This window comes from Cydia splendana, chromosome 17 (assembly GCF_910591565.1).
Source record: "Cydia splendana chromosome 17, ilCydSple1.2, whole genome shotgun sequence".
Taxonomy (NCBI): Eukaryota; Metazoa; Arthropoda; class Insecta; order Lepidoptera; family Tortricidae; genus Cydia; species Cydia splendana.
Window position 1 is genome coordinate 3,104,097 of NC_085976.1, and position 25,267 is coordinate 3,129,363.

Below are 25,267 nucleotides of genomic sequence, written 5' to 3' on the forward strand. Positions count from 1 at the left end.
GAGAACTTGTAAATAGTAATAAGATTACTATTGAGTACCGTAAACCGGGGTTACTTTGATCAATTTTAGAGTTTGGCACCATTTTTTGACGATCCTAATATACGTAAAAATATGATATAAAAATATAATAATCGGTTTTTTCTCTTCTTTCCGCCTGCCAAATAAAAAAAAATTAAGACTTATATTTTTTTCAGAAATAAATAAAAACAACGCGATCAAAGTTATATTGAGAATGGGGTTACTTTGAAACCACTAATTTTTTTGCTGACAATCTAAAGTAGACCCGCTAAAAAGCCCGTAAAAAATAAAAAAATAAAAATCGGTTAAGTACTTTTTAAGTTATTTATATTTTTAAGGTGTGGGGTTACTTTGATAACATACCAAATGATAAAAATTAATAACTTTAAGCGGTTATTACATTATCTACTATAAATAACGTAGGATTTTAACTTATTATCTGACTTATCAACTGATTTTTGAATTGCAAGCTTTACGGTTTCAGTAAATTTGGTCTGTGCACCCGGGTTTTTGATATGTTGCCTTTATACTTATTGTATAAAGTTCTATAAAAATAATTGTATGCTTTCGATGCGGCACGAATAGATTTTGTGCCCGCCACTATGTGTGCGAGTGCATCATTGAGTTGTTCTTCTTGGTATTTTTTGTAGTCTCGTTACCCGATTTTTTTTTTGTAATCTCTGGCATTGTTTCTATAAAAAAATCAATGCATATTTATTAATAGTAGAATTAATTAATACCCTGGTGGGCTGGTGGCCTTACGCACGTATAATAAAACACCTAAAGGAAAGACGCAGGATTAAATATAGCCAATTTCCACCCAGAAATTTAATTCCAAAAAGACGCGGGTAAAAGAATGTTTAAAATCAGATGAGCAGTTCCGGAGATCAACATTTACATACAAACTTATAATTCTACAACCTCTACCTCTTCCACTGACTCAAACGATACCTATTTATTATTGGAAAAGATACATAAAAAAACGTAAGTTGCCAAAGTAATTCATGTTGTTACTTTAATATTTTGATCAATTTCACCACGTATAAGTGATCAAAGACACCCCGACCCATGGATTCCCCGGCTATGTGCGCATGTGTAGGTTGTCGAATACAGGTATTTTTTTATAAACTCACGAATAAACAGTGATTAACCTAAGACACTATAAAATTACATGTATTTAATTATTGACACAAATACAGTTAAAGTTATTCAACCAATAAAACCAGGAAGAAATGCGTACCCGCCATTAATATTTTTTTTCAAGACGAAATAATAATATTACACTCGCATCCGGTTACTGGGCGATGAAGCAACTATCAGTGTTGTCAATAAAGAAAAAATAACTGCGAAGGTATTTTCCAACTCGTCAAAACAAGCACTTTAGTAGCGGAGGGAAGTCGTTATCAAAGTCGACCCGCAAATCAAAGTAACCCCGGTTTACGGTATCTAAATACTAATGATATGTTGGCAGATATACTGACAAAAGCGTTGTGTAAAGTTAAACACAGTAAGTTTGTGAGACAGCTCACATTACTGTCATAGGTAAATACATTTAACTATGTATTCTATGTAATAATTGTGTACTTAATGTAATTACCATCATGGTTATTTGTTGGTTTAGTCAAACATGATAGTGATTACATGAAATTAAAAGACTTGTTTATTTTATAAACATTTATTGAATAACAATTCATAATGTGAATAACTGAACTTTGTTAATAAGGTGTAGCGAAAGTTCAGTGCATATGTTTTTGTTAATTTAATGTTATAGTGAAGTGTAAGTCACTATTTAAGTTTTGTGTTTGTGTGCTTAAACAAGATTGCTTTGGTTTAAGGGCCAGTGTTGGAAAGTGTCTTCGTAAACTTAAAGAATCTTGTTTTATAGGTAACTGCATAAACGCACGTGGAACAAGTTTAAATGTTTGAATAAATATACAGCTTTTGTTCGCGTGCGTGATGCCGACACATTCGTTTCGACCTTACTGCTAACCAGACTAAATTTGTATCAGTGCCTAATCCTCGACAATATACTCTTCATATGGACTCACCCTATACTGGAGCGAACGAAAAGACATTTGCAATGTCAAAACAGGTGAATTGATAGACTGACTTAAGAGTCCCCAACAAGCTCGGCCGAATTTCGCCTTCCCATACAAACGGACTTTTATTCTCATTATAAAACTACGTGTTGAATTGTTATGAAACTTTGCACATACAATGACATGAGGTATATCTAGGTACGTAGAGGTAGAGGTACGCCTGCCGCCCGCACCTTCCCCGCCACCCTTAGTCGTCTCGCCCCGTCGCCCCCGTACCGCGCAGGCGAGGACTCAGTTAAGCGGTCGGTCTATAGTTTTGTAATTAGTTTATAGAGCTCTAGTTTATAAAACAAACGAAATAGAGCAATCACATGTTAAATCTAAATCAAGCTATAGACTTCATAATCTAAGAATAAGAAATCGTCACTAATTAAAAAAAATCGTATCTCTCACTGCTACTCAAAGTTAAAACGCAGTAACTCTGTATGCATCCCATACATAGTTACCACATTTTTCTTTTGATTGACAGAACAAGATACGAGTTTTCTTCAAAGTAGTCACGAAATGTAGTACCTATGTAAATTAAATAATATAAAAACTGTGTAGTTTATTCTCAAATTGGGAATTACGCAATTAAAGGATGACTCACGTTAAACCGGGCCGACCGGGCGGTGTCCGGGCCGGAGCTTCCGGCGCTTACTTTTCTATGACAGATGACAGGTGATCACGTGATGCTTTCCATAGTAAACGAAGCTCCGGAAGCTTCGGCCCGAACACGGCCCGGTCTAATGTTAGTCATCCTTAACCCTCTTAAGTAATAGAGCTGCTTAAATTCAAACCTGATAAAAAGAACCGCGAACTTCTGACACCGTCTTTAATCCCACTTAATCTCAAATCAAGATCACGAATTGACGGACGATCATCTATGCTCCCTTGTTTATCGTTACTTGCATCCAACATATACAATACGGTTCTCGGAAATGTTACACTAGCCGTTGTTATACCGCTCCAAATTTAAAAAGTCTCCTATACCCACACAACTCTCTTGCGCTGGCCACCTTTCAGACTTGCACGGTCAGGCTAGATCGTATGTCGAAAATACATAGATCGATTGTTATTACTTGGCATGTGTTACATATGATTTTGCTGCAACGAGCGTAAACGTGTTTCCCGATCTGTTCCCGGAAAATGACATTAGGAAATATTGTGATATGTTAGTTCGTCAACAGTTTCTGACTGTGTTACTGCCCTCCTAAGCCATATTGGTGGTATCCCAAACGGGTCCCTTTGTTTGACATAAAGTTTTAAGTCATAATGTATTGTTTGTCATATTATTATTAGTCCTAAAACTGAAACCGTTAACTTTTCAGGATCTTCGTAAACTTATTCTACTTATAGATAGGTTAAGGTTAGGTTTGTAAAGAGGGCCTACCGCGAACTACTTTCGATGTGTTGCATCCTTGTCACACTTACCTACGAATTTACAAGTGTGACAGAGGGGCGTGGTTCGCGGTAGGCCCTCAGTGCGAGTGCGTGCGCTGCGTGCTTCGTACGTAAACATGCAACTTTTAACATTACCTCTTGAATATTAGCCCAGTATAGGATAACCAGGAACGACACCAGAATCATGCAATATTGAACTTAATTTTATTAGAAATAAGAACTGTAAAGTACGATAATATACCGTGGTTTTTGTGTACGGGGCTACGGGGTGTGACGGTTAAACTATTATTGTGTATGGCAACAAGTATCTAAAACAAGGCAAAGGTTAATAATACTATTAGAGTAAGCCCTGACTCGTAAACATTGATTGGAGTCAGGACTTTTCAGATATAATCTTTTTGGTTTCTATCTGATATATTAAGTTAATTAGGTACATGAGCGAATATTGTGAATCTAAAACCAATGGGAGTATAGTAAGGTAATACCTATAATTGAGAAGCTTCATTTAAATTCATAGTCCTTATTTTAGTTAATTTTCCCATCACGGAACAATGGTGTTCCGGACCTTTGGGAGGCGTGCGCGGAGTCGACGCCAACACGTAGAGTACCTTTTGACACTTTAATGAAATCTAAGAGGTACACCGAGCGGATGCTGCCCTTGCCCGTGTCATGGGACGCACGCAGAGGCAGCACCCGCCAGAGTGTAAGGACTATAATATTGAGAGTTGAAGGGATCTAAAATGATAGGTTATTGGGTGAAAGCGATGGACTGAGTACTGAGCTATGAGATAAAAAACCGGACGCCTGCCTAATAAAACAGTCTGCAATTTTATTTCTGGCACACGGTGACTCGTCCTCACAAGGGCAACACCGGTGTGAGCGGCTCAGCCACTGTGCCGACTCGCGTCTTATGCATATTTCACTTCCACCCCTGGAGCTTATAGCTCTAACGACTCCACTCTGGCCGGCCGGCTAAGACAAGCCAGAGGCAGAGAATCCTGTCCCAACCACCCTCCTTGCGGGTAACGGAACTCCCCAGGAGCAATCAATAATCATTGTACATTTAATATGACGTAAGCAGGTAATAGGTACCTAGTTTGCGGTTCAGTTGTACATAACCATACTACATACATCCTTCCATACATCCTATGGGCTTCCCGAGAAATTATGTGTATGGGTCAGTAGCTTTCTAGCAGACAGAAGCATAAAGGTCGTAGTTGACGGTGAATGCTCAGAACCCATGTCTGTGAATGCTGGTGTCCCCCAAGGCTGTGTGCTATCACCCACGCTATTCCTTCTGCATATCAATGACATGCTGCAAATCAGCGGCATTCATTGTTATGCTGATGATAGTACAGGTGATGCCTTTTACACCGGCCGCACCAATATTTCTCGGGAAAACGTCATCGAGAGCCGGAACAAACTTGTGTCTGAAATTGAGACTTCCCTAAAGGAAGTCTCTGAATGGGGTCGACTTAACTTAGTCCGTTTTAACCCTAGCAAGACACAGGTTTGCGCGTTTACCGCAAAAAAGTTAGAGTTTGTCGCGTCACCTCGTTTTGAGAGCACTCCCCTGAGTGCCGCAGCCAGTATCGGAATTCTTGGTGTCGACATTTCGAGTGAAGTCCAGTTCCGCGGTCATCTAGAGGGTAAGGCTAAATTAGCCTCCAAGAAGCTCGGTGTGCTCAACAGATCGAGACGGTATTTCACACCGGCCCAGCGCCTACAGCTTTATAAGGCGCAGGTTCGCCCACACATGGAATACTGCTCTCATCTGTGGGCAGGGGCACCCCAATACCAGCTTCTCCCTCTGGACCGCATCCAACGAAGAGCGGCTCGAATTGTTGACTGCCAGCGTCTTTCGGAACGGCTTGACTCCTTGGCGCTGCATAGAGATGTAGCCTCGCTCTGCATTTTCTATCGCATGTATAACGGGGAGTGCTCCGAGGAATTGTTCGGATTAATCCCTGCCGCTTCTTTTCGCCATCGCCCTACGCGACAACATTACCATCTTCATCACTTGGATGGTTGGCAGTCCTCAACTGTGCGTTTCTCCAGAAACTTCCTGCCTCGCACAGCCAAACTGTGGAATGAACTGTCGCCAGCGGTATTTCCGGACCGATACGACCTACAAACCTTCAAGAAAAGAGCGTACTCCCATCTTAAAGGCCGGCAACGCGCTTGCAACCCTTCTGGTGTTGCGGGTGTCCATGGGCGGCGGTAATCGCTTACCATCAGGTGATCCGTCTGCTCGTTTGCCTCCTATTTCATAAAAAAAAAAAAAAAAAAACTACACATTTAATTTACCGTTATTCATCGTTATTGGGATACATAATGTGATATAAATACTTATAAGGATTAAAACCTAATTTATCCTCTATCGCAAAATACTTACATAATAAGGAAGTGTAGGTATGTACAAACCAGTCGTCCAACATAAATTTGTAAGTATATTGTGAACGACAAAATTTAATAGGTACATAAGGTATTCCCATTATTAGGAAAACGGAAAATCGTGCAGAATGAAGAGCCTTGGTGCACTAACAAAACGATCTCATGTAGTCGCGACCCTCAGTCGAGGAAACGAGGAAGAAGAAGGTATCAAGATAATTCAGCATCATCAATACTAATGTAATTTTAAGGAAAAATCTGAAACAATGCAGTATAATAAACACTAATTATACTGTAATTTTCAACCGTCTGCGCACTCATGGCACGGCGGGCAAACCCGACGTGCAAAAATGCACCATTGTTTTCTTTCACACTCTCCTCTGAAATCATTAACCGCCTGAAACTTAACAATTGAACGGCTTTATGAAGTGCGAGGCTCATGATATCACTGCCACTCCGTGCAAATTAAAACAATTACTATCATTAAGATGATTAACGCAGCCTGATACTCTATATTACGAATTGACGGGAAATTGAACTCTATTTCAATATACATAGAAGGAAATTCCGTTTAGCGGTAGTTTGGGAACGGTTTAATGTAAATAGGTGTGAGAGAAAATTGCGATGTCTGTACATATGAATGCGTTTGTAGACAGGTAGGCGCTTCTCTTTTAACAGCACGCCTGCGAATAATATGCAGCACGATTTTTGTTTGGGGAACATTCTTCCGACGTGTCGGAAGCCGGTTTTGCTCGAAGGGAACATTAGTCGACATGATACTAAAATTCGTGTAATATAACTGAGAAAGAGAAATGTTATTTTCTTATAATGAGAAACTATAATTGTGCTGTACGTATTTAGGTCATAGTTAATTATGTAGGTATATCGTAAACGTTACTTACCTTCTTTGATTAGTAACATTCGGGATAACATCGATTTTTGAGGAATAGGGAGTCGATTTTTTAAGATGCATGATGTGGTTCGCAACAACCGCAACGGCGCGACGTTAACTGAATTATATCGTGAAAGCGTTCGGAAACGAATTCCTTATATTATTATATTAAAAGTCGATGATCAATATTACCCCATGAATCAAATTAATCCCAGTTTCCATTATGGTGTATTTACATATCTCTTGTCTTTGAATAAATTTTATTGTTGTTTGATCGAAATGTCACATAACAATGTATTCAACTCAGTACGACACGTATGGATTGTCAGTACCCATATACAGCATGTGACTCAGTAGAATATGGAAATTTGAAATGCAAAACGGGAAGTTTAAACAATTCAAACGGATATTAAGGCAGGTGACGACGCGTTACTATATTGCTTGTTATTATCCCGTTATTGGTACCTAAAGTACAGTCAGCAGCAAAATCAATTGCCCCTTGAGCTGTCAACGTAATAATATCATCAAGTGTTGGCAAGGCGCATATGAATGCAAGCGTTCACTGCATAAACTACGATGCCCGCTTCCCGGCGGACTATTTACGTATATTTTCTATGTGAGGTATAAAAGTGAAAAAGCCCATTCTTCATACAACCACGATTGAAAATAGTATGAAAAATATTATGCGAACGATATAGAAGGGCATTCCATGGGCTGTCCCATACAACCGCATTTTAATTCGTGTATTAGAACTTATTTTCGGCTTTTAATTTCATGGAATGCTCCATAAACGGCGAGTAATGTTAAAATAATATCAAATCAAGATCAGATGTTCTAATATCGCTCCAGGCTGCAGCTCTAAATTTAACTTCCCCGAGACGTGCTACCAGTCAATATTTCAGACGCAAGCGTTAACAGAAAGAAAACTAGAACGCTAGACGTGAAAGCATATAAACAATAAAATCAATTGATCTAAATGAGTAAGTTTTTATTCTGGGGCAGTGAGATCACTCCTAACTCCACAGAATCAAAAGATCGCATGATAATACTGATTTTAAAAACACATAAGACCTTTTAGAATGGTAAGGTAGATTAGGTGAATGTCCGACCGGGAAATGGGTCGCGGCATCCATGACATTGATGGCTTGGCAGGTAGTAAAAATATCGTAACTCGGCTAACTCGGGAACAGCACGTTTCTGTTAACGGGTTCGGGTTAACTGTAGCCCTTAAGTGGCGAATTCACGGTTGTTGGGCGCTATTTGACATTGGTTTTTGACGGGTGGCAATAAAATCAAGACATTTTGGATTTTCCGGACTGTTGTTATAGGAGCAACGTAACCAAAGCAAATTAAGGCCGTTTTGGGTAAAAGTTCAGAGCTGCTAGCTTCATGGAAGAACGCATCAAAACCGACTGTTTAAACCGAATTGAACCTCTCCTCTACTTATTGTTAGTTACTTTTAAAATATTGACGTTGGTTTTTAATTTTTAACTGCATTTTTTCCTTTACAGGCTCATACTCGTAAGAGGCTGAAGCCCTTTATTTAAAAAGGCCCCCATAACTATAGTAAGTATATAAGTTTTTTATTAACCTTCATATATACCTAGCAAAGTAAAGTTAGACCAAGAGAAGTCTGCAATGATTTTAATAGCACACGCAGTGCAAGTGTCATTTACACGTCATAATTTAATAAAAGTTTGAAGTTTAAAATAACACTTGCACTGTGTGTGCTATCAAAATCGTTGTAGACTTGTCTGGTCTAACTCTACGTATAAAGTCAATCAACTCTGAAATTATGACTTCGATAAAATTAGGTTGCATGAAACACGGAAATTAGAGAGACTTTTTCCTAGAAAATCAGGCCAGAATTATAATAGTCGCGTCTAATAATATTCAGCTGTCAATTTCAGGTTTTTAGAATACCTACCTAGGGGCCAATTCGAACGTATTCTTTGATTTTTGACATCAGAATGATTTCGTTATCATTCGCGCGTGCATTTCGCTCTAAGTACTTGATGTTTCAAACTTCAAACATCAATACAATCGTTTATAATTATAACAATTATTTTTACACTCTAATAGCGTTATTCAACATTTTCATAAACGCGCTACAAGCCCCAATTAGCTATGAATCGTATGTCTAAGGGTCGGTCGCACCAAACCGTCTGTCACCGTTAAAGCGTTCGCTAAATTTTATTGTATGGGAAGTTTCATACTACACTGCTGATTGACGCTGACTGCTTATCAGTCCGATAAATGTTGGTGTTGCAACTGGCCCTTAATCTGTCATTTTGACTTATGTATTTGTAAGAAAGGGATAAAACATGAATTAACTTTCATAATTCAGGCTTGTAAAGAAGAACAGCGATTCCCAACTTTCATCACTACTTCAATTGGTTCAGCGGTTAAGTGCGAAGAGGTAACAGACAGACAGATAGACAGAGTTAATTTTGCATTTATAATATTCCTCGCATCAGCACCGGAATGTGATGTGTTTGCATTTCGATGGATCTGTGTAAAGAATGTATGAAGTTCTGTGAGGCGATAGATAAGCGTGAATCTTCTGTCTTGTATTAGTTTTTCTTTCTCACATTTGTTCTGTTTGTCCTTTCTAGACTGTATCATGTACCTTGTTTGTATAAATACTGTCTATTATAGATTTCACAGTGTATTAGTCCGCTGAGTAAATTTTATGAATCAATAAAAAAATATTAGTAGGGATGATGAATAAATGTACAAATGTAGGTAAGGTACGGATTTGTAAATAGAATGGGATTTGTCACCATAACATTGAATGAAAAAGAAACATACATACATTAAGTAAAACATCTACTTACTATTTCTAAAACATCTAATATTTTATTTTGGGATAGGATCCAACGCCATTAACCCAGTTCGCTTTTACATGGGAGATATAATCTAGGCGATAATGTCATTCGTTATAAATGTTATGTTTATGGATTTCCGTTTGATCTATATCTAACGCATCGCGTGAATGCTAACTGATGTAGTGTATAATTATTTTCCTTCGTATTTTCACGGAAACGTACGAACGTGTCTTGCTATTTCAGTCAGTCTCGGTACAAAAAGTAGGTACTGAGGTTGACTGAAGTAGCAAGTAGCATGACAAAACGAAGGTTTCCGAGAAAATACGAAGGAAAACAATTATGCACTACAAAACTGTTTGGGTATTTTCTAATAGTACGTAATAGCTACCTGCTGCTTAGTACCAAAACGTTATTAACTTATTTGTCTTCCCCATTGAAAACACAATAATTATAACCGAATCAAACATGTATAAAATAGTTACATATCACATTTTCGAAAAATTGCTTTTTATAGGTACATATATTATTTAAGTTTCAATATCTGGGAGACCGAAAACATATAAATATTCAAAAATGCGCGTTTTCCCAGAGATAAGACCTAGCTAAATCGATTTTTTGTCCCCGAAAATTCCCATATAGCAAATTCCATCGAAATCGTTAGAGCTGTTTCCGAGATCCCCGAAATATAAGTAAATAAACAAGAATTGCTCGTTTAAAGGTATTAGATTAGATAGGATTAGATAGATTTGGCGATTTCTATACATTATTGTTTGGCTAGGACCTTGGAGTATGACTCTAATTTAACAATCTGTTGTGTTATGGTTTTGATACGACTTTGACGATCGATTGGTGGCGCGCATGTCACGCACGACTTTCACTTCATTCCGCATGCTCCAGCGAGAGAGATCTTCAAGGTCGTATCAAAACAAGATAATAACCGTAACACGATGCTATATCTGAATCGGAGTCCTGTACTCATCAGGGCTGTCATTGTTTGACGGGTAGTGATTAAACGTCGCCATCAATCTCCTCATCGGCGAGTGATGGCGCCGTCTGCAGCCCTAATAGCCCGCCGACACAATATCGAAATGACGTAAAGTTGGAATACTTCTTACAGACATTTTAAAGGTAGACCACACAAATGCGCCAAATCTTGGGTGTTATTAATGATCTGCAACTAGAGAACATAGGATACACACCCCACATGCCACCACAATACCACACCATACCACCACACCACACCATACCACAAGGAGTTAGGTAATCATCCTTCAGAAATCCGACTATAAATGATTCAAAGCATTGAATTTCAGACTTCGATCACCTAAGTCTTAAGTAGTAAGGATGACGTCTTGGTGGCTCAGATGGCAGGGCGCTGGAGTATCGATCCAGAGGCCGTGAGTTCAAGTTTCACCCAAGACAGTAATTTTTCCACTTTTAAATTTATTCTAAGCTTAATAGCATCGTTCGCAAACGTTTCTGCTAGTTAAAAATTAAAATTAGAACACCTAGTTTTGAAATTCAATATCCATGTCTCGCATAGTTGACATTTCTATGCTGCATTTCAAAGCTGTTGCAATTAAAATGTAACCTTTAAAGACGTCACAATATTGAGTCGGTAATGTGTTACCGAACGCCTAGCTTTCTTACAAATGAATGAATGAATGAAAATATTTATTTCAGGCAACTATTGGCCCATAGATAAATATCTTAAAACTAGCATACATATTATTATAAAATACATCTTAAAACTAAAAACACACAATTATGGCTGCGATGTGGCTGCGATGCAGTTCGCAACCCCGCAGTGTCAGCCGGCCGCGGAACCGCCGGAACTTGACACTCTTCGGCCAAAACTCCTCCTTGGTGAAAGTCGCTAGATGTTCAGTCGGAACGCTCAAATGAAATCACAGTACATGTGACGTCTATGTAGACATAAATCTGCGATCAAGCCAACTTTATACGATGTTTTTAAACCAAAGTTCACCCGTCACGTTACAAGAGCAGTGGCTATAAAAACTACTGGCGCTTACGACATTCTTCTTACAAGATTATGCAGCTCGTTACAGTCACTCATCGTTGTCGGAGACAGTTCTCATGAGGGCTGATTGCTCGTTAGATTTAATTCGATTAAATCAATTAATTCGATATGAGCATGGTTTATTGCTGGCACTGGCACGCATTTCGATTGGCGACATGCACCTAGTTGATAGATTCATGTTGAAAAATACAATACTATTATGATGATTAACCTTGTATGACTTTAAAAGCACGATTGTTGATGAAAAAATCCATGCAGCAGGGGATACACACTACACAGTATCAAACCAAACATTTCAAACTCATGAATCAACAAAATTTAAACAAATGTCAAAAATAAATGTAAGGAATTCATTTGAAATGCTCTTACGTGTAAATTGAAACCTCAGCAAGTAGCAACGAAAGCATTAAAATTGCCTGCCATTGTAAAACCCTAATTATAATGTTAAGTCTTTTTATATGACACACTGGCGCCTGTGCGGTTCTCGTCAGTATATCATACAATTTGGCAACGCGCCGCCTTGCCAAAGAATAGAAATTTGACAAAGAACGGTCAACACGCCACTCCGCTTGCAATAAAAAATTGTAGTGTGATGTTTCGGTGGTTTCGGGGTAAAAAAACCGGTCAAGTGCGAGTCGGACTCGCGTTTCTAGTTTTACGCTTGACTGCACATCTCTAATAGGTTTTCCTGTCATCTATAGGTAAAGAACTATTTAGTGTATTTTTTTTCAAAATTTGAGACCCAGTAGTTACGGAGATAAAGGTCATTTTTTGGCTATTTTCTTAAACAACTTCGAACCTATGTATTTTAAAATTATAAAAAAACATGTCCATCTTTGGGTCACTAATTTATACATGTGTACCAAATTTCAACTTAATTGGTCCAGTAGTTTCCGAGAAAATAGGCTGTGACAGACGGACAGACAGACAGACGCACGAGTGATCCTATAAGGGTTCCGTTTTTTTCCTTTTGAGGTACGGAACCCTAAAAATATAGATAGGGGGAGTGTGGGACACTTGCCCAGGTGGGAAACGAATTTTTTTTTTTTAAATAATGCCAAAATTAAAATAAACCAATACCACCTAACGATACCTACCTGCGGCGGTAGCACGGTAGCATTTTTATCGCCTGTCACGTTCTAACAAGTTTGTAAGTACGAAAGTGACAAGCATAGTGACAGGCGATAAAAATGCAACCATGCTGCCACCGCTGTTTGATGAGTTACTTACATGATGCATGTTTTTTTATTTATTTTGATGGTTCAAGTCTCTCACCTGGAGAAATCTACCGGGCTGTGTTAATGCTCATATTACCAGCTCATATTACCATAATACCCAGCATTTTTTAAACTTTTTAAAGGGTGGGGCAGAAATAGGGTTACGTGCCTTAATTGTTCCTAAAAATTTTTAGCTTCTCGTCAGACCACAGACCAGGGTGGGGCAACTGCCCCACCTTGCCCCACCGTACGCCTATGGTATGACGGCAGAATTTTTCTTCGGGATTTCGGAGTTGGCCCTATGGTAAAAATTGTTTAGAATGACCTACATATTACCCCTCTGAGATTGGTCAGTAATAACGAAAGCACTCTGTATGAGGAGCAAGTAGTGTCACTTCTTTAAGCAGTTATTGCTATTCTTTGAAATAGGAGCATCTCTGTAACATGTCGCGTGTATTGTGACACAGCTATCTGTCGTCTGGAGCTTAGGAGTGCGAACATATTGTGGTTTCATAATTAGCTAGTCTTCCGCAAGAAAATATCTCAAAAGTTAACCTAGAAATTGTTGCGGGCGGAGTCATTCTCATATGAGTTTGCGTTGCAGTTTTTTGTTCTGTAGGTATGTTTGGAATCGGAGAGAGATTGCGTACAAAACGTTGAACGATTAAAAAACTTTGCTAATTTGGGCGCCAATGAAAAGGTAGATGGGATCTAGATGTAATGGCAACATATGAAGTACGAATTTGTTTAGGTTCTCACAATATTGCAATATCTGTTTTGCGTGTTAAGGACCGCTGTGGTATCCACATCAGTCCACAGGCCAACTGACTGTTACCAGGCTGTATCTCATGAACCGTGACACTTGAAATTTTCACAGATGATGTATTTCGGTTGCCGCTATAACAACAAATAAGTACTAAAAAGTACGGAACCCTCGGTGGGCGAATCCGATTCGCACTGTCCGGTTCTTATTTCAAATTAAAGTCACAACTTCAAGATTAAAATTCTTAAATCTTGAATATAGAATTAAGACCGCTTTCCCTGTAGATTGTAGGCATTGTAGCTACACTTTCTGCTCACTACAGGGTTCAGTGTACCGTTTACGACAACTTTGTTTATTTCTAGTATGTAGTGAACGCTCTGTTTTCATTAGTGACAGCAACAGCCGGGCTAGGATGAAACGCTAGCAAAATTAGCCAGGTTATAACCAAGTGTCATATTTTAGGCACTTTACGCTAAGACTCGGCGCCGAGACGGTCTTGAGACAATATTACACGGATTTAAGTCTTATTTACTGGGTATAAGATTTATTATGGTTATTTTAGGACGAGGCTATCTACTAAAGTTTTTTGAACCTATTTTTTAGATGCTGACTCATTTATACTAGTGATAGTACGTTAGTGATTTTAACAATTTATATTGGTTGAATTCTTTCGACCTTGTTTTCTTAACTTTCTTCTGGGACTTTACTTCTCTTCCTATCTCTAAGTGACCAAGGCCTCCTGTGCCAAGGGGTTGAAATATGAGCGACCCAGAGTCTTCTGCATTTGTGAGAGATGCCATAGATTGGACCAATTTTTTAACAAGTAGATACGTCTGCGAGCGATGATGCTACAAATTGTTATACTTAATCTTCTTCTACCTTATCCTTAACCTTAACCTTATATAGTTATCCCGGCCTTAGCCAGGGTCCGCTTTCCTACTTGCTTTCCTCCACTTTGCGCGATCCTGGGCATCGTCTCGTGTGAGCCCGTTCACGCTCATATCTGCTTTCACAACATCAAGCCATCGCGTGTTTGGTCTGCCTTGGGGTCGGGGGCCGTCAAGGGCTAGGTTAAGGACGCCAAGGCATATGTTTCCTACGTAGTCAGGTGGCCTGCGACAAACGTGGCCGAACCACCGGAGCGAAATTTTTATACTTAATAAACTATAAGACTTGAACTCACAGCCTATCCGTGCTTTGCTCTTAACCAATTGAGATTAAGAACCTCGCAAATCTTTCCATATTCCTTCTCTTATATTACCTATTGTATACACGCCTTTCTTTGGGGTGAAGTTGCGAGTTCAAGTGCCGGAAGTATTTTATTTTTTTTCCTTTAAAAAGTATAAACATTAGCGATAGATTAGACTGTAATATTAGAGGTAAATAGTTTTGAACGAAAACTGTATAGATTTACCTCTAATTGGAAAAGTGTTCCAGGGTGACAGAGACTTTTGCTCATCCGCTAATATTAATGCTGAATGTACATACAGCCCACGGAAAACAAAACACAAACACTTTTGGCATTTTTAATGTCATTTAGCTTTATTAACACAATACGAAATTATTTTAATAGTATTTTAATGCTATATTTTCAATATCTAGACCAGTTTTCGGTTTCCTCAATAAACTACAGAGTTTATTGAAAATGTTCGCAATTAAATCGTTAACATGCTACATTTAATATGGTAGGTTAGTATAAATATGTTTGTCACTATGGTTTAATGATTATTTCTTAATTTATCGTATGTAGTGCGAATACAAATGTTCGCTTTTAAACAGGAGTAATTTAATAAAACCATCTGCAGACTATTCAGAACAGATAAATGTCAATGTCAATATGCACACATGTGTCGCTTAACTTTAATCTCAGGTAAATCCATTCGACCCTCTCAGCAAATATCTACTCTAACTTTTTTTAATACAAAAATCGCATAATTTCACAGATGGATTTACCCGAGTTTGAAGATAAGCGACACATTTAGAGCTGTTTCCACACACACGCACATTTATAGCAATCCACCCTATCTAACTATCTATGTATATATCAGTGAGTCTCTTATAACTTGTGAACGAAATATCATTTAATATTTACCTACCTATCAGATTTTTGGAAGCAGGAAAACAACACGAGAAAAGCTGATTAATCCCAATAAGGGCCTAGTTTTCGCTTAAATTGCAGTCGTTTGCGTAGAATATAGTGCCTGTGCGTATTCTTGGGGTTAGATTGTCAAAAGCGGATCACGATCATCGAGAATCCATGCGATCGGGTAAGCGCTAAGATTTTCTTTAATTATGAACAAGATGAGAAAGCGAAATTTGTTGCAACGGTCGAAATGCAATTCGAAAGACAAAACTATTTCGTTTCGAGGAAAATTCTAAACAATCTTCTGTTATTCTTGGAGTCAGATTTATTTGAAGAAGCCTCAGGGCCGGAGATGTTATGATAGACTGTCAACGCCAAGTCAAATTACAACTGGGATGTTCAGAATAAAAACTCGCCAATTTTTTATAAACGAATGCATTTGTTATCATTTTTTGTTCACTATGGTATTAAGTTGTTGGTGGTCAGTAAGTTAATCTCTGCGGTCGTCCGTCGTTGTTATGATTCTTGGCTTAACCTAATAATTAAATAATTATAAAAGTTTATAACTACTTAATTATAAGGTTAAGTTACTTACGAAAGTTGACGAAAAAAATGTAGGTAAAACGGCCTAATCTCCCTTTTTAATCTCCTTTAAGTTTAGACAAGTAGTGGTGTTTGCCTATAATTAGCTGTGCAATAAGCTTAAGATACCTAAATTTGAATGTATACCAAATAATGTAACCGCTGTTGGCAGGCCTTTGAATAAAAATAAAATAAATGAGAATGTTAGAACATACATAGGTACCTAAGGCTTAGACGTTATTATGCGACCATAAAAGTACTAAGTAAGATGCAAAAAAAGTCTTAAAGATGACGACTCCAGAAACACGTGTCGGTTCCAGAAAACGTTCTTAATTCTTCAGCTATTACATGTTGTCAGGCGTTCTATTGTTTTTGGCACTTCAGTGACTCATACATTTTAGTGTACCTGTTCACAAAACGATTGAAATTGTCTGTAATTCAGTCTCTAGTATAAGTTGAGCCATATATTGAAGCAATTACGCCTAATCTTTATTCAGATTCAGACTCGTACTGGTTTGCTATAGTCAGTGAGCGTTTGTAAAAACCGCTGTGATATTTATGATAATGGCTTTGGATTATTTCGATTTCTGGGTTATCGTGCCAGGAATTATTTTAAATCAACTGTTTTCTCGTAGGTAGGCAAGCACCAGATATTTTTGTCTCATAGCATTACGATGTAGTATATAAATAATACAAACACATAATAATCGGAATACCTACCTAAAGCAATGCGTACAGTCACCTGCAATAACATGTTACTCTTCGAAGGCCGCAAAAATAAGTGACACGCTCTTATGGCTCTACAAATTAGATCGTGTCGCTGTGTAACATATTTTTGCAGGTGACTGTACATATTAGATAATTGAACCGCATTCGCTCATCCTACTAAAGTTTATTTGTTTATCTTTTTACTATAGACTCGTATTCTACCTATATCATTTAGAAAATTTTGTTCAAGTAGCTACAACGGTTTTTGAATTGACGACTGATTTTGCAACTATATATATTCATCCGCGAATGCATGACATGACATGTTCCCACTTAAATACCCTACCCTAAATGGGTTAAATGCTGAATTCTCCGTCAAAATCCGATGTCCCGTGTTAAAGGCCCGTCCGGGATTTAGCTTTATGGCAATAATAAGCCTAATATTTTGAGAAGACTGCATGTGGTCGTGATAAGACGCCTTAAAATATTCTACTACATATGTATATTGATGTCTGCCGTACTGAGAATAAAGGATTAAAATAAACCATCCAACTAAATTTGAACCTTCACCTAGCATAAATTAGATTGATTTCCGTTTGGCCCTGCACATTGAAGGCTTATTAGTTCTTATAAGTATCATGATACGTTCGATGACAAGCCGTGACTGATAACTCTTATAAGATTAGAGGTGACGATTGATTTAACCACTGGATGATAGCTAAATTGGTCTAGACCACACACTGGCATTAAATTAAAAACATTTGTTCACAGTACTCAGACAATATATTTGACTCATTTAAAGACATATCGTGACATGTCTACTTTTGCAAAAAGTGTGTAAGAGGGGTTGCTGAGTGTGTAATTCAATTTTTTTGTTTTATAAACTGACGAGTGTTTATAATTTTACGGTGACATAATATATACAATACTTACAAACGACGTCACTTTTCAGTTAAAATGCCTAATTAGTTAAGTTTTTAATTTCTATTAGAACAAATTAAATAATTTTCAGAAAATATTTTAATTTGTTTTTTTTTATCAAGTAGAAACACTACTATATAAATTATAAACTGCACCTGCCGCGATAGCAGAGGACGCTGGTTCGATTCTAGCCTGGGGCACTGGAGGCCTTGGTCACTATTTCTTAGTATATGACATTTATTTCAGTTTATAGTTTTTAAATCGTACCCAAAAATACCTGCGGCCTAGGTTTTTTCGATAATAATCTTGAGATTAATTTTTTGGCATGGTGTGCATTTTCTTTAACGACATCCCTGGTTCTAAGCTTAAATAAGTTCTGGTTTCGGCGACTAAAATGTTGTGTCTTAAAACTCCTAAACACAGACCGTTCGAGTTACGGCACTATAGTGTTCCTAGATACTTAACGCTATTTAGAGCATGTCAATAGCAGTGTAAATATTTTAGATTTGTCTGTCAATATGTAATAATTGGTGCGAAAACAGTTTGGTTAAATTGTTGACTTGGACATTAAATAGTATGTGTGGTTGCAGTCTTTAACGGTTATACATGGGTCATTATTTGAGGTGTAAGATAAATGTTACAGATATAAAAACGCACATTTTGATGTGGTCTGTTTTGTTTTCAACATTAGGATATAGACCGATAAGGTGCTTAATATTGTCAGAGATCGATAAAGCTTATTTTGTTTTAAAAAAGCTAAAATCCAAATTTAATGGTAACGAAAATGAGGTTTATGACCACGAAAAAGAACATTTTCTTTATTTTAAAATCTCATAACTGCCCAATTTGAATGGAAATCCGTTCATAAAGAGAAATCAATGTGCATTATTTAATTAATAATGTATCAACGGAAATTAACAATTCATGTTTATATAAATAAAATAACTTTATTTGACCACGAAAATGATGACTTCAAATTGTCATTTTTGTAACCTCTTAAATACATAGCTTTAAGGACCTTATCGCTCTTTATAACATACATATAAGTATTATAAGTTGCAGTGAAGACTGATATCAGTTGCAAGCAATTGACATCAGTCTTCGCTGTCTGAAGAAAATATATTTTTTCATATCTCATGCTCTGAAAGTGGGTCGTTGTTGTTCTAAAAGGTGCGCAGAAAGTGATACGTTTATGCTCTAGCGCAGAAAAGTGGTGTACTCCTCTGCGTCCCCGTCCCACGAACAACTGGGTGGAAATAAAATTGAAAAATAGTGTCTTTATTTCCTCGCCTGGAACAATTGGTAATTGTTTAATTTTACTAATCCCACGTTGATCTTTTTTTTATAAAAAAAGATGTAAGTAAATTGTTAAAAACAAATTATTCTTGATTTCTTTCGTTGAATTCTATTTACTCGATTTCATAAGGCGGGAACCAAAAGGAATACACCAAAAATATTTTTTTAAACCTTACACTTGCGTAAATGAGCAAAGGCAGAATTTTATACAGCCACAGTTAAACGTTTGTACGATATTAAATTGGGTTTTAAAGTTATTTAGCACTATATTCATGAAAATAAATTAAAATACAAGATAAAAAATTCTTATATTATTAATTAAATTGTTATTTAATATTTAAAATACTTTTATTATAATATGTTATTATTATGTTCTTACCAAGGTCGCGGTGCGGTCCGGTAGTCTGTTACGGCTTTTAGAACGAAAAAGTATAAAATTAAAAAGTAAGAGGCAATCCCGCTGATTTTCATACTATAATGAACAAATAATTTTAAAATTACTGCAGTTTGTTAAAAAATGTGTGTTTTCGTAAATATTGCAATCTAAATGATTTTGCTAGGGGTTATTTATTAATCTTCACATATGTAAAGTCTCCGATTGCAAGTAAGTCCTAAGGAAAAAAATCATGGCCGTGGGTCTATTAGGTACTTCAATTACTAATTTTGCGAAATTGCTTTGTCTTGTTTGGTTTCCTCGCATTCGATATGAAAAGTAGAGTGTTTAACTCGGGTGAAAGGCACCATTTCCGTCTCGGACTATTGGCGCTCTCACTGCGTTCGAGCGCCAAACTACCTCGACAGAAATGGGTGCCTTTCAACCCTTGGTTAACAATCTACTATTGAATATCATTTTACGGCGATATGGTTCACCGTCACACCGCACATTAAAGCTAGCAGCTGAACTTCTAGATGATCGCCGTACACACATGTTGTTGCCCAGAGTGGGTGACGTCAGTAGCCGTTGTTTGTCGTAAGGGGTGGGATTTTTAGGATCGGTGTTAGCAGAATTACTAAATGGCGTTTGAAGTATACGCGATGTTCTTGGCTTTGGCTGTTGTGGCGATTCAGCAGACGATATCAGTGACAGGGATAGGGATCAGAGGGGGGATATCGGTGAAAGCGATACTGATGGCAGTGAATCAGAACAGAAAAGAATCAGGACGGTAAATTTATCGCATCAGCTAAAGCCCTCTCATGAATCTTTATTGTTTTATAATATAATATCTTTCTCTAGCTTTTCGCCTTTCTTCTTCCAGAGCAACAGGATTTTTTAATTATTTCCATCATGTTATAAGTGAAATCACTTAATAAATCTTTTTTGTGGTCTTAAATCAGTTTCGTAGTCTATAGCACCACGAAAATGATGACCACGAAATTGAGGACTTCTTACTTTCGCGGCTTAGCAGTAAATATCCTATAGGTTTGAAGAAAATGTAATCGATATTGTATAATTTAACTGTAAATGACACAGCACCAGCGTAACATATTTATTTACTCAATACTCACCAAATTAAAACCGTAACAAAATTGACGCTCGATCTTTGACGCAATCTCGTGTGAACCTTTATTTACATTAATTATTGAAAAATAACGATGGATTGCGGTTCATATTATCCTTCAATGTGAGACAGTCTTATTTCTAAGTGGCTTTATAGTTAAAAAGGATATACAGGCCTAAGACCTATTTTGTTGTTAAAAATATTACTAAATAAGTGTGACCACGAAAATGATGGTGTATTTTGGAACAACGGGAAATGTAAAAAATATAATCTTGTCAATGACCTAGTTGTTTTATGTTTGTTGCATGCATAGTATAACACAATTATTAATAATTTACCCATAGTAAACAACAATTTTTTGTATACGTTGTATTTTAACAATACTATAAACTATAGTCAGGGTATCATCCGAACCGGACCACGTAACATGACGTTCGTGCAGAAAATTTAAAATATTATCAAAAGAAAGATAAATTATAATAAAATCTATTCACCAAAAGCTTAAGTGATAACATCCTAAGCAACTTTAAAAAAATAAACTGTATTTTTCTAAATTACGATTGAAAATTTGAGTCTGAACACAATTGAACCCCTTTATATAATAACCCACATATTGGTTTATCAATGAAAAACTCGACACCTTCTCAGTTCATGGTAGTGAGATGTAAATGTAACTAAATGTTCGTATACATAGGACAAATTCAGCATAGGCTGTGATTAAGTTGCAAAAAGGCATCTTTTTCATACTACCATTTTCGTGGTTTTCAGGGCTATAACCGCGAAAATCGAAGTTCGCAAATTGCGGGCATCTTTCTCTGTCACTCTAATTACACCTTCATTGGAGTAAAATAGAAAAATCCCCGCAATTTGTGAATTTCAGTTTTCGCGGTAGGCTTCCTGGTACCTACTTGTTTATCCATCCTATTGTTACGTGTCAAAAGTAAGTCATCAGCATCAAAAGTAAGTAACTGATCAAACTACGCGTCAAAAGTATCTACAATTCTCCTATAACTTTGCACTAGACATCCCTAGATGTCTCTAAATAAATGTAGAACAATTAAACTCTGACAGATACTTTTGGCTAGTTGTTTCATCCGCTACTATTGATGCTGCCTGTACACATATAAAACTTGAAACTGTTAAGTACAGTCGATGTCAAAAATATGTTTACACTTTTGCACCTTACTGCTTTGTAATAAGGCAAAAAGTGTAAACATATCTTTGACGTCGACTGCACATAGACACGTATTAATTAGACGATGACTCAGTTTTTCTCAGTTTAATAAGTGTTGGAAGAGGCCTTGTACTTATCACTGATTTATGTGCATTGTTCCAAATTATAATAAATATCTGGGAGACCGAGCTTTGCTCGGTAATCATATAAAAACTCAAAAATGTGCGTTTCCCCAGAGATAAGACCTAGCTAGATCGATTTCCCCCCCCCCCCCTCCCCCCATATAGCAAATTTCATCGAAATCGTTAGAGCCGTTTCCGAGATCCCCGAAATATATAATATACAAGTAATTAAATAAATAAATATTCAAGAATTGCTCGTTTAAACATATAAGATTAAAATTAAATTTAGCCAAGTCCGTTTTTGGTTGTGACCGTTGAAAGTTCCGTCCTGCATTACTCGTATTTTAAGATTTTATAAAATTAAAATGTCTCTGGGTTTTCTTATGGCGTTATTCATAAACGCTACAAGCCTCAAATATCTATTGATCGCTGGTCTTAATTTGTCATTTTGACTATGTATTTCTAAGAAAGGGATAAAACATAAATTAACTAATTGAGGCTTGTGATAAACTGCGCAATACTCGTACACATAAGGAGGAGTTTCAAAGTTGCACCTATTTACATACTACAGAGAAAATAACTGAGACTAGAATGAGATGGTTTGGGCATGTGCTGCGTAGTGCCTTTTCATGACTACACAAAAGAGAGGGATGGGCAGGCCATAGACTACGTGGATGGCCAACGTCCAGAAGGACATGAAAGAAAGTGGCCTGTTTGTCGACGATGCTAAACAGCGGAATAGACGGCGCTTCAAAATCAAGAAAGCTGACCACGCGTAACGGGATAGGCGAGGACCAAAAAAGGAGGAGGCTTGTAATAAAGTTTTAGAATAAGGGGGTTAGTCTTTATAAGTCCCACTGTCAGCAAATATCATAGAACTACAACTTTTACTTTTCATACTTTGTCAATCGTCGTCTAGTAAAAAGGTATTTTGAAGAGTGTGGTCGATTTCACGTACCTAAATATATTGTCTTCTTCTTCTCTGTCGTATCGCTCTTGACAGAGCGGTCGTGGTCACGTTGAAGCGTCCGCGTCTAATAGTAGAGGCGGACACAGCTCTTCGCACGATCTCCCGCCATCTCTCCCTGTTGGCAGACTGTCTGGCACAGTCAGATACGCGGTTTCCCACTGCGGATTTTATTTGGTCAGTCCAGCGCATAGGTGATCTCCCGCGCGATCTGGTTCCCTCCACTCTTCCTTGTACGACCAGTCGCTCTATGGAGTCTTTATCTCGCCTAGAGACATGGCCAACTGCAGTATGTGTACTACGATATGAAGATTTGGAATGACCTGCCTCCACCAATTTTAGATTAAGTCAGGTCCCCACAGAAAACCAGCGCCACGGTCTGCCGCGGCATCATGCTGAGTGGGGATCCTATTTTAGCGTCCTAATCTGTTTTATGTTTGCATACTGTTATGTTTTTTTCATTGACCGGAGCGTAGCGAAGGTCTACGTTTCGACTGGAGCATTTTGCTTTTGTATGTCCGGATGTTCTCCTCTACAGGTCGCAATTCTTAACCGAATCTCGTGAAATTTTGTGACTGGATTCTATGTCTAAATAAAAATTTTTTGTCCGTCCGGTTTTTTGAATTTTTTTTAAATGGCGGAGTCGTGATAGCTCGCGCCTAAACAAATAGTGGTATCGGTACCATACGAGTGTTTTCTTTTTGAGATATGTTTATAGATTAAATGGCCAAAAATTCAGAAAATTTATTTCGCTGGTTTCGGAGGTATTGAGATATTTAATTTTAACTAATTTTAATTTGAGAAGGAGTAGCTAAATTTCGTCAATCCATCTAAGAACTATTTGGCTCAGTTTGTAAACGTTCGCTTTTTCTGTTTGCACAGAGGGTCTGGGTTCGATCCCCAGTAATTGTATGCTGGGATATTATAAATAACTTTTTGTATTTTTTTTACACATAAATTTCGTATTGTTTTTTTTTTAATTTACTATATTTAAAGCTCTTAGCACCATGTTATTTAAAGCTCTGCTCGCGAGGTCTACAGCTCACAGAGCCACTAGTGTACTATGTTGTGACGTTAAAATAAATGTATTTCTTCTTCTTCTTCTATATTGTCTAGTTGTGTGTATTGTCTAGTGTCTAAGTGTATTGACATGTGCATTTTTATTAGCATAGGTTACTAACCTCACCAAGATGAGCGAAATGCCTTCCAATTGACATCACAAACAGGTTTGCCTGTTGCTATAGAATTAGGGAACCCTAAAAAGAGTAGCGTGTTAATAAAGACATTAAACTAATCACCTACGATACAGGCTTTGATTGTGCTGGTGTTCCGAGTAGTACACATGTTGTTAATGATATTTTGTTATTACTCCGCGCTGACAAATGACTGTAATTATGTGAGAAGAAGTTAACGTTTGCGATATATCAAATGTGTGTGTTTGTATTTAGTTTCCCTTCTTACGGGATCTAAATATAAACAGAAGTATCGTTTGCGATATATCAAATGTTTTTTGTATTTAGTTTTCCTTCTTACGGGATCTAAATTTAAACAGAAGTATATGATATAATATAACATCGCTTCATTGGCTAGATACTACACTTAATTGTAGTATGGTACATAAATTCTACACAAAATGGCCCGTTTGCTTCACTTCTTAGTGTAAGTACTTAAATATAGAGGTAGCTTTGTTTGGTTTCAAAATGCTGTCTTGCCTGTCTTACTCTTTCGAATTACCTTTGCCGCCGGCTTAGTGGAAAGACTAGGATCGAGGACATGGGCGTACCCAGCATTTTTTAAACTTTTTAAAGGGTGGGGCAGAAGTAGGGTTACGTGCCTTAATTGTTCCTAAAAATTTTTAGCTTCTCGTCAGACCACAGACCAGGGTGGGGCAACTGCCCCACCTTGCCCCACCGTGGGTACGCCTATGATCGAGGAGTTGATGTGTTACTTTACTTTAGCTATCTTTGCTGTATTCATTAACATTAACATCATCCCGTCACTCCGTCAGTTAAATACTTCCGCTGCTATGCCTGCCTACAAGGAGTAACAATTACCAACGTTCAGACGGCGATCTGAGATCTTGACCAGATAGTCGTCAGTCTCCATTTTTAAAGTCACGCTATGTTCTTCCGGAACATATATAGAATTCATATATGTAATTATATGTAGATAGAAAATAGTACATTGCGATACAATTGCGAATTACCTTTTTGCACGTGTACCTATTGTACGTTTTACAGTACATATGACCCTTTAAATTTTTGACATAGGTACGTATTGTCC

The 25,267-nt window shown here is 37.4% G+C and overlaps 1 protein-coding gene across 1 annotated transcript; it reads left to right on the forward strand.

The window, feature by feature from the left end:
- The first annotated feature begins 4,632 nt into the window (after positions 1 to 4,632).
- On the forward strand, positions 4,633 to 5,798 carry LOC134798713 (uncharacterized). The gene has a single exon (XM_063771097.1). The coding sequence runs from the start codon at positions 4,741 to 4,743 to the stop codon at positions 5,722 to 5,724; it is 984 nt and encodes a 327-aa protein (XP_063627167.1). The 5' UTR covers positions 4,633 to 4,740; the 3' UTR covers positions 5,725 to 5,798.
- Positions 5,799 to 25,267: the final 19,469 nt, after the last annotated feature.